General features: G+C 30.7%; 2 protein-coding genes across 7 annotated transcripts in view; both read right to left on the bottom strand.

The window, feature by feature from the left end:
• LOC115237937 overlaps positions 1–2,134 on the bottom strand; it is a 13,859-nt gene extending 11,725 nt beyond the window's left edge. The window contains exon 1 of one of the 2 annotated variants that reach the window (XM_029811336.1): positions 1,856–2,134. In XM_029811336.1, coding sequence (XP_029667196.1) covers positions 1,856–2,085 — 230 coding nt within the window. In that variant the 5' untranslated portion in view covers positions 2,086–2,134. The remainder of the gene's footprint in view (positions 1–1,855) is intronic. The other variant, XM_029811337.1, reaches the window with a different exon arrangement.
• LOC115237938 (G protein-activated inward rectifier potassium channel 3-like) overlaps positions 1–11,055 on the bottom strand; it is a 29,855-nt gene that overhangs the window by 12,326 nt on the left and 6,474 nt on the right. For 2 of the 5 annotated variants that reach the window (XM_029811339.1, XM_029811340.1), the window contains 10 exons: positions 9,957–10,071; positions 9,606–9,838; positions 9,179–9,452; positions 8,877–9,069; positions 8,551–8,775; positions 8,180–8,418; positions 7,641–7,885; positions 7,356–7,529; positions 3,063–3,256; positions 2,141–2,404 (listed from right to left, as the gene is read on the bottom strand). In XM_029811339.1, coding sequence (XP_029667199.1) covers positions 3,142–3,256; positions 7,356–7,529; positions 7,641–7,885; positions 8,180–8,418; positions 8,551–8,775; positions 8,877–9,069; positions 9,179–9,452; positions 9,606–9,838; positions 9,957–10,071 — 1,813 coding nt within the window. In that variant the 3' untranslated portion in view covers positions 2,141–2,404; positions 3,063–3,141. Of the gene's footprint in view, positions 1–2,140; positions 2,405–3,062; positions 3,257–7,351; positions 7,530–7,640; positions 7,886–8,179; positions 8,419–8,550; positions 8,776–8,876; positions 9,070–9,178; positions 9,453–9,605; positions 9,839–9,956; positions 10,072–11,055 lie in introns of those variants that run through there. The other 3 variants (XM_029811342.1, XM_029811341.1, XM_029811343.1) reach the window with 3 other exon arrangements.

The raw sequence follows: 11,055 nt of genomic DNA, 5'->3' as shown, positions 1-11,055 counted from the left end.
TATGTACGTACATATACATCTACAGTATTCCGTAATATTACTCAGAGTTCCATTTGAGGGTCTCACATATTACGGAATACTTTATAAAAGATTTTAATTAAATTATATATAGAGTGATGGTTATTCTTTTTATTAAAAATCTAAAATTAATACTAATTAATATTACTGTTTCTTACAACACATAAGGTTTCTCTCTAATACTAATCTGAAGATCTATGTTCTAAGTAATACATTTTAGAAAAAAATATAAAAGAATAATAAAGATACTGTGTTACAAAAAATTTACTTTAGAAAAAGATAAAAACCAAAAAAAAAAGATTAAGGAAAAATAAATATATATCTTGCCTAATAATAACCTCTCAATCATCATATAAACCGTAAGCTTACTAATTGGTCCAGCATTGAAACAAAGTGAAGCACATGAAGCGATTGCACCAACCAGCTGTTTCGTTTGGGCCTCACACACGTGGGCCTTTTCGTCGAAACGCTTAATTTCTCGTGATCCATGATCGATGCAATTCCCGAATTAAATTTGCATGTGCGGAGAAAATTTATTGACTTGATTCTTTGGTATCTTTCACGGCCGGACCAGACCTAACTGACCGCTATCACGTGGCGATAACGAACCATACAATTAAATTAACAAGCGGCTCGATCCAATGGAGGCTGCGCGATTAATGATCCACGTGTCTTCACGATCGTAGAACCGATTGAAATTTCTAATCTGCTAATTTTACTTTTAACACGTCAATTTTGTTAAGTTTTTGATGCAATGAGAAATCTATACACATTTATATAATTCCATCTAAAAAATATATTTAGAAATTTATATTTATACATATATAAATTTCTGCATATTCTTATATTTTCATTTTGTTATTTATCTTATTATTTTATATATAACAATATGACGATAAAATAATCAAGAAGTGAGAATATTTTATGAAATATTTTATATTTTATAATAATCAATATACACGATCTATTAGAAAAGAAAAGATTTCATGCAACAAATCTTTTTTTTTACTTTACTTACACAAAACAGATTTTGTTATAAAAATAATAATTAGTAATAATGGCGAAGTTTCGTCATTTTTACATCAAATATAAAACAGCATACATAGCGACAGTTTGCAAAATTATTTTTGAGGCAAAATTCACTATTATTTTTTTTTCTTTATATAAGAATCTGCCAATGACAAAAATAAATACGAGATCAACATTCTACAATAAATACGCCAACAAATCTATCATCGTTAGATGCAATTAACATATGTCCGTGCGTATCCGAATCAATGTTTCGTCCGCGTTGCGTGTCGCATGTGCGTGCGTAAACGAGGTTACCACGTGTATTTACCCTTTACCCGTTATTTCTAATGAATCGCCATTTGTCATATCCGCGACGCGCGACATTATTGTTACAATATTATACCTGTATGTTACACACTCGGTATATAAAGTATACAAAGTGACGCTATTGCCTTGTATTCGCGTAACCCGACTTTATACTAGTTGTCGTTGCACATAAAACGAATTCTGAAAATTTAAGTTTCCACAATCTTTTTCTCTTCTTTTGCAATTCGTTATCATGATAATGGCGTCTATTTAAATTTAATGATCTGTTTGTACGTCGTTCTTTTTTTTGTCTAATCTGTTTAAAACCGCGAAGAACATCTGTCAAGCGCAGAGGCGCCGATAATCACTCCGACAAATATGACGTGTCCGCTTTTAACATGACGAATCAAACAACCTGTTGGTATATTCGTGATTTCCATACAATGGAATCTTTGTTATCTGAACGAATATGTAAATTTTAAATTGATAAAAATACAACTTAACTCAAAGAGACCCTCACCTGGTAGAATCCTGCCGACCGATACCACCGGTGATGCTGCTGCTTTGAGTGCTGACTCTGATGAGGGTGAGGTTTCTCGGTAAACTGGAAATTGTCAAGACGTCCTTTTGACCCAAGAGAGGAGATTCCACTTTCTCCAGCGATTCTCCCGGTCTGTGACTCTCCAATTCTTTTTCCTCTTCCTCCTCAATTGTCCCCGGAAGTCGAAAAAGTTTCGGTGGATCATCCATTCTCCTTCCTTTTTCTCAAGAAAAAAATCGCTCCGTTTTTAATTCCATTCCGGCATTTTTTTTTTTTTTTTTTTTTTTTGGTTCCTGTTTCTCCCCTTCCCTAGATTTTTTAAATCTATCTTTACGCAGGAAACCTCATTTTGATCTCCTCGGTCGTCATCTCTTTGATCTGAATTTATTTAGATTGATTGCTTATTTTGCTTATTTTAATACATATTATTTACTTTTGCTTTATTTTATTTGTTAAAACGCGATAATTTCGATAAGATCGATCATCCAGCATCACTCGATCTTCTTAGGCTCCAGATCCTCGTCGATACTGTAAAATAAAGAATTACATTTGACAACCATATATTTGACACATCAAATATCTTTTTATAAGTCATACATTTATATATCGCTGATGCAAAAGCAGCTTGTTACATTTACAAGTATTGCATAACAGTTTCGAGTAAACAAGAAAGAAAAATTTTTATCTCGGTATTATAAAATTGATGCAGATATCATTATTAATAGATCTGGCAATAATACGTCTATCAACATCGTGACTGCCGTTTTGATACATCTTGTAACTAACAATTTTCGAATAAAATAATTATATACCAATCAGCAATAATTGTAATAATATCTTGCTAGTAAAACGACACGAAATGTACGCATAAATTGAACTAATCATTTTTACTATCCTGTATGTGTGTGTTAATATTCCTCTATCAAGAATTTTTAAGTATCCAAAAAAAAAGTTTAATTTTATTTCTTTATAGAAAAAATTTTAAAAAAATTGGGTGTCTTTTTTCTATTTAATTTATTAAAATAATATTATTTAATAGTCAATTAAGAAATTAATTATAAAAGTGCATGGTATCGATGGAAAAAAAAGAAACACATTTATTAGGCAAAAGTAATTAATGTAATTATTAAGCAAGTGTAATTCTCACATATATGTGCGCTTTTTATAAAGAATTAAAACGGCGTACCTTTTAAAATAACGACGATTTTTCCGCGCTTTTTCAGTTCACATCGAGTATACGTACGCACGTCACACTCACAACTGTTTCAGATTCGCTCGCGTTCATCCGCTCGATTCACATGAGATCTCATCATGGCGTTTACCTCTTTACAGCGCGCAGGCGGGGATAATACGTACGCCTTAATGACACACGTATAAAGCCTATTTCAAACGGTCTAATGTGAAAAAAGGGCTCATTTACTTGTAAATAAAATTATCTTACATCTAGAAAAATTTTTACAGAGATTACAGCCCATTGCATATAAAATTCTAGACAGATTCTTACGTCAAATTATAGAGAATCTAAATGAGTAATATAAAAAAAAAAGATATAAAGCATTTTTATAAAAATATTACAAAATATTTATTTTTATTCTTTATCTACAACGTAAAACACAAAATTAGGTAGAGATATTTAAACAAATTAAATAGGATTATAATCTTCAGAGCATCTGAGAGCGTTTGAAATAAACTGGCTACAGAAGATATTTTTAAAAAATTGTATTTTTAGATTAAGATCTTTATATATTACTTATAATATTGTTAAAATATATTATGTATCTAATATCTATATCACAAGCTATATCTCTATATCTATATAATATATCTATATAATATTATTTGTAATAATACTTAACGCATAAATTTTTAATTCAATTCTGTGTATGATACCGAATTATTATATGTATAAAATGATCTCTCTTAATGTTATGGATCTAATGCATCGCTTCGCACATGCTCTCCGCATGTTTCCTCCCATGCCGGAAACAGATCCCAACGGCACGCGAGGACACATGAAAGTCTATTAACTATATAGATTTGCTTTATATTTTTGCTCTATATAGATTGGATCTATAGACTCTTTGCGTTAGTGTATCCAAATGGGAAATTTTAAGGATACTCTAATTCCGCTTCGTTATTTTCTAATAAGAAATGTCTTTAATCAATATATACAGTAAATTTTTCTCAGATTATTCGTAGATTATTAGAGGGAGATTTTCTCTGCTACTTTTCGGAGTTTCGAATAAAACATAATTTTTCATCGATTTTCGAAATAACTATTTTCAAGCAAAAAAAAAAAAAAAAAAAAGAAAAACAGAAAATAGCTATCAATTTTTTAATATGTAAAAATACCTCATACTTGAAATTTTAATTGTAAGATTATTTAACATAATTAATAATAACATGGAATATATAGTTGTTTACATACAAGTTTCTCGATTTTCTGCAGGTATTAAGTTTTAATATTCTGGGTTTTACATAATATCATTTAGAAGAGAAAAATTCACATAAATATATCCACGCAAGTTTTCAATATCGCTGGAAATCAGAATTATAAAATACATAATTAAAAATCTTAAAGACTTGAAAATTCTTTAAGAAAATCTTTATCAGTAGGAACCTAAAGCCCGTGCATTTTTTTTAATCGGTATGATATACTTCTGAAATTACGGAAAACGCATTTTACTTTAAAAAATTTTGTTTATATTTTGATTTACACACCTCCATGAATTTCGCGCATGCTTACAACGATTCACTTTCAAATGGAATCATTAAAAATTTCTTTATTCTTTTTAAGATTTTTCGTGGAAAAACGCGAATTTTTTTTTTGTACACATTATTGTAAAAACTCGAGTTATCACGTTTCACAATAAGAAAATACGTGTGATATTTCGCGACGGCAAAGCATTTCGCGAAACTGCGAGCAAGTACGTATTGACGAGAAGACGCTCATCAACGGGCTTTTTCGGTGACGTCAGGCTTCTTCTACGTTTCATTCACACTCTCCCCTCCCTCTTTCTTTCTCATTTCATCTTATTCCTCTCTTTCTCTAAATAACCTTCTATTACCTCCTACTCATCTCATAAGATCGAGAACCAACGCGAAAGTTCCGCGTCTTCACGGTCGAGTCCGTGAGTTTGTTCGGAGTTTTCATGGAATCTAACAACTGTTAGAAATACGCATGTGCGTTTTCTACATATTTTTGCAATTTTCTTTAATTTTTTTCAAAGTTGGAATCAATGAGTCTAATAGCACAGCTTTCTAAGATTTCTTTAAATAAAATACATTTAAATAATAAAATATGTACTACATCGAATTAACCAGGAAAAAAGAAATCTGTGAATTTTATTGTGTTTGAGTAATTTGTAATTAAAGTGAAACTAATGTGCAAGTATAAGATCCGGTTTACAGACGGATGCGAAAATAACATCGCGCACGTCTCGGTGACAATGGCCGTCATCTAGGATGACAGTCACCGCGTTAAGAATAAGAAAAGCGTATCGCCTTGCAACAGCGAATTACAAGAAGCTTCGTCTGTCTGTCCTCGGTCTGATATGCAGATTACTCAGTGCTATCGCGTCGTGAATCGCGATCATGTGTCCGCAAAATTACTTATAGTCCGTAAAAACATTCTGCGAATCTTAAGGATAAAATAATAAAATTGTACATTGTGAATATTATATATATCTTAATTTAGTTTCAAATTTAAATACCGCTATAATTTATACATTCATAAATATTAAATGCATATAAAATACCACATTCTTAAAGCTTTAGTTTTATGGAATGCTTTTATGAAATGAAATATATGTGTTTTGATAATTCTATGTTGCATTAAAGTGACAATTATATACACACACATGTATGTATATAAAATTGTATGTAATTATATAATTAGATGTCAATTTGAATTATCCTGTATGAATTGTGTAAGCATTAAGCTGATCCAAAATGATGCGTATCTTTGTTAATCTAATTATTCTATAAATCCTATAGACTCGCAAAATCTATACGCATTTTCATGTTCAGGGACGTCCTGAAACAAGCCGAATTTAGCAACAAAGGTTGTCTAAATTGTCCTAACTGGGGCACAAAGATATCATGTAATGTATTCGTACGATTTAAATTCCTTAACTACGCAACATCCGGGATTTAATGATTAAAGAGTCTGATCAAGCAAAGTGTTCTCATAGTACTCTCGTATGTCGACGTAAAGTTTCCTGATTTATAAAATAATAATCTATTTTTATCTCGAACTCTATTCACAATTTAAACAATTTTTATTCAAATTTAAAAAGTTAAACGATAAATTATTAAAAACAATTTGGTCAAAAAATATATTTAAGAAAACTCAGAAAGTTACAATTAAGGAAATTTCTTAACACATAATTTATTTGCAATTTTTGCAAAATATTTATATATTTGTAATCTTTTCGATTCTAAGAGCAACACTTAAAATATAACAAATTAATTTTGATTATTAAGAAATTAAAATATTATTGAAAATTAAATAATAAAAGTATAATCTTTTCTGCAGTTTAATTCGGCAGAACGCACACAAGCTATAAAATAATAAGCGTGAAGAAACTTTATATGAAAATTATTTAAATCTAGTTTATAGTTAATTATAAATTTAAAAAAAAAATCCAGTATTCTAAAATACGAGTTCAGGATACTTGTCTTCTGAGTGATTTCTCAGGAATTGGTTGAAGGACAGATTGTAAAAAAAACTGATTGTGTATCCCGGGGGTCACAGAAGATAAGCGGAATGAGTTTAATGCCGGGAAGTGCCCTCATTATCACGCTAGTCAATCTTTTAATCTCCCGCCTCGCGTTTAAAATGTTCATCATCACGTATCACACGCGTGTACGACATTTGAATTCTCGCGACCGAATATCACGCATGTCATAACGATTGCTTTCACGAATTAATTTTTTTGCGTGTAATTAAAAATATATAGCCGACTAAGAAACAAGCAGTTTCATTTTCTCATATGTTTACTTTGCGCAAATAAAATTAATATTTCATCGAGCTCCGTTTTATATAAGTCAATTTAATAAAATGTATGTTATCAAGACAAAACACAAAATTATTAGAAAAATTGTTGAATTACAGATTATTTAAATTCAAATAAATGTAAATATGTTTTACTCAATTTTCAATTTTCAAAGTTTATTTTCTCAAAAACAAAGACTTATATAGATAAAATGTATTCTATATGTTCAACATATTTTTGCATAAAAAGATCACCCTTTATAAGAGCCTTTCGAGTATAACATAATTTTAGGCACAACATGCATACATACATCCTAAACAGAGATTAAAAATAAAATTACATAATTATTATATATACATATACATATATGTTTTAATCTCTGTTTAAGTTACATTTTTTTTCTTTAATTTGAGTATTTCTTGCTATATAATATTATTGTTTCTATTATAGAAAAATAATAAAATTTTATAACACTTACCTACGTTTGCTTGGTTGGACTTGTGTTTTGGGAATGAGTATGTTTCGCGAGCGTTTTGTTGTTGATATTGAAACTTGTCTTTTTGGAAACATTTTTTACTTTATAATCATCGCACAAGCTGGATCTTCTAAATGTACTAGGATACTGCACCTCTGTATAGTCCGCAAAATTCCTTTGTCTGTTTCAAGAAATTAAAAAAATGAATTAAATCATTTATCATAGAATCCCAAGATCGCCGAACTAAATGCAAATAAAATATTTCTAAAAAATATTTTAGATTTTTGCCCACCTAATATCCGGATTGCTTCTATAAGATGATTTCTTTAGATCGCTTTCTTCTTCCTCTGTGATTGATTTGGAACTTGCTTTTTCACTTCTTCTCGAATCTAATGTCGTCTTCGAGTCACTTTGTTGCGTGCTGTCTTCTTTCCCATTTTGTTCCTTGCTTTTCCGTAAACACGCATTAATATTTTGTAAAACGCGATCGTAATTTTCATCGTTTGAGTTCTCGATATCGTGTTGCCCTTTTCTCATCTAAATATTAAAAAGGAGATATTAATTACAATTCTCATATTATTATTATTATACGTTTTATCAAATAAAATGTTAATTAAAATACAAATGTCAATTAAAATAGAAATTTGTTATAACATAAATTATTATATGTTTGCACAGTAAGCCTATTATGGACAACCAAGTAGCTATATCATATTTCTTTGATAAAGTATTTTAATAAATCTTAAAAAAAAAAAAAAAAAAAAAAAAAAAAAAAATAGTAACAGAAATATCTTGCATATATTTAGTTATTTATTCTTAATTGATTATCACCTCATTCTGCGCGTAAAAATGTGACTGTGGGATATCAGAGTGCATGTTGATGCTCTCTCGTCTACAGGAACCGTCTGGTGCGGTGATTAGCACCGGAATCGGATTCGCAGGTGTTATCGCCGGTACTTGCATGTGTAAGCCGCCAGTTGAAGATCCCAAACTCGATCCAGAAGTCATAGTTAATGAACTACTGCTGGAGGTATCGCGATATTCCGGGAACGCATTTGAATTAAGACGTTCTAAAAATGTCAATTAAAATAATTAATGGTTAGTAATCAATAATTAAAATAAAAATTAAGAATAAAAATAATAAAAAAGAAGAGAAACATAAAATTAATTTGGCAATATTAAAGAAAATAATAAATATTTACCAGCTTTTGTATCGCGATGTATCGCTCGGATACGATCGAGATCGGCGGCGGAGCAGAGTGGAGTATCCACCTCATAAGTGTTATTAAAAAGACTGTAATTGACCTCGTACTCGCCGGTTTCTTTGCGAAAGGAAATGATGGATTGGAATCGATGACCCCACAGAATCTCCGATGGCAGATACGAGCTTCTCGCTTGCGTTGTCATGCCAGTAGATTCAATCACTCCTGTCGATATTATTAATTATCATTATTATTATATTATTAATTATCATATTGAATATTTAATCGTTCCACAATCTATCAATAAAATATGACATTTTTACAACCTTCCAACATCACGATGATCTCGAATCGCTCTTGCAACATGTCGCTGGCTGATATCCTATAGAGTGGCGAATGTCGATCGATCTTATGAACAATCGTGGTGGGCCATATAAAAAAGATCTTATCCTCCTCGCCGTCGCCCCCCACCTTCAACTCCGTCTGGAAGAACGGCAATAATTCACCTTCCTTCGTAATCTGAAACATATCATGTACATTGACAAATGTGACAATGACAATGATACATAATTAATTTTTTCTCTATATTTTTTTAAAAATATAAAAGGTAGCACAATTGTAGTTCCACCTTTCTCTTGATCATCTGAGCGCGAACGTGAGCCTCGATAATGTGGCTCTTGCGCATATCACCGACGCGAAACATCAGACAAGGCTGACCGTCTCGTTGACAGATGACAGCATTGCGCGAGAAGAGCAACGTTTGTGTGCGCTTTTTAGGACGCGATAATTTGGCGAACACGATCCCGACCATAAACGCCTGTAGGATCACTCCGGTCATCGATTGAATGCATAACGTAAAAATTGCTTCGGGGCACTCGTCCGTTGTATGCTTCGCCCCGTATCTATACATATATGTCATTCATACCTCCATTAAAAATTTATAATGATAACATATTTTAATTTTTATCATAAAAAATTATTATAATAATATTAGCGTATTATAATATATGTATATGTTTTATATGATAATGTGTGTAATATATAATATAATTTACCCGATTGTATGCTGCGTCTCGACAGAGAAGAGGAAACAACTGGTGAAGCTGCGTATATCCTCGACACAGGGAATGAAAGTGTGATTATTATAATTGTTGAAATCCAGATCTCCATGACTGTACGCGATTAACCACCATATGAGGGCAAATCCCAGCCAGGATAACAAGAAGTTCATGGAAAACACTAAGAGCGTCCATCGCCATTGCGCATCTACCAGCGTTGTAAAAATATCCTGCAATAACGAAATAATTTATTATGCAAAAAATTAACATATATTACTGTATGCTTTTTATATATATATTGTTTTTTATTAATTTCCTCGACGATCTAATATTGCAAGAGATATTCACCTGAAGATAACGCCGACGTCGTTTGGCGACATTTCCCTGTACAACATTGCAGTCGCCGTGTTTAAAGACAACTCTTTTTCGAACTCTTCTGGAACTAAATCTGGCTTGACGATATCTTGAAAAGAAAAATTAATCGGATTAATTTTTTTCCAAGTCACATTTAATTCTTTAATTATCTAAGTTAGAGCTAAAAATAGACGATGTATTTTACTTAGATGATCAAAAATTGTTTTTAATATTTCAGAATATAATTTTAGTTAGCAAATTAACGTCTGTTTATAATCTATTATATAATCTCATTATTTTACAGAAGTCTATACATCAAAGACTCTTTGAAAATTTAACGCCACAATTTTCGGCGACGTGTGCCTATGAAACAATTTCATCTTTTTGAATTCACGAAAAACTTTGTTCATCAATTTGTATCTATTATCAATTATCAAATATAATTAATAACTTATATATACCAAAAAATATCAAATAATTTTCTTAATATATATATAACCTATTAATAAATAATGTAATAAATAATGTAATAAATAATGTAATAAATATATGCAATAAATAAATATAATTTAATACACAAACAGATAAATATATGATAGATAAATCAAAATTGCAAATTTTAGTAAAATGACTACAAAGATGCGCAAAGTGCAAATAGACATCAACAACAAGTACGCTTCAGAGACATTCCCAAACGCCAAAAAACGCGTAGTATAAAGTCGTCGTCGATCTATTTGCATCACAGGTCAATATGTCAGGGTTGAGAGCCATGCGAAATCACGCAAATTTAGAACGCCGTTTGCCAGACGACGATGTTTGATTCGAAACTAGACGACGGCCGATTAATTCGAAATCTAATTTCATCAAAGATAATATAATCGCAAAACCAGTCTTCCAACCATTTTACATTATTCTATATGAAATACAAATGTATTGTTACGTCGCATGAGAAAAATAGGACAAGCGTAATCAATTTTATATTTTTATATATATATCTTATGTCTAATAAAAATATAATATGTGTTATTACTAATTAAATAATTTATCTTTTTAATTTGATAAAGAGAGTTTCATATAAATAAATTTTAATTAT

The sequence above is a fragment of the Formica exsecta genome, unplaced genomic scaffold, assembly GCF_003651465.1.
Source record: "Formica exsecta isolate Colony F162 unplaced genomic scaffold, ASM365146v1 scaffold314, whole genome shotgun sequence".
NCBI classification, from domain to species: Eukaryota; Metazoa; Arthropoda; class Insecta; order Hymenoptera; family Formicidae; genus Formica; species Formica exsecta.
Note: the sequence above shows the minus strand (reverse complement) of the source record. Positions and strands in the feature narration are given on the sequence as shown.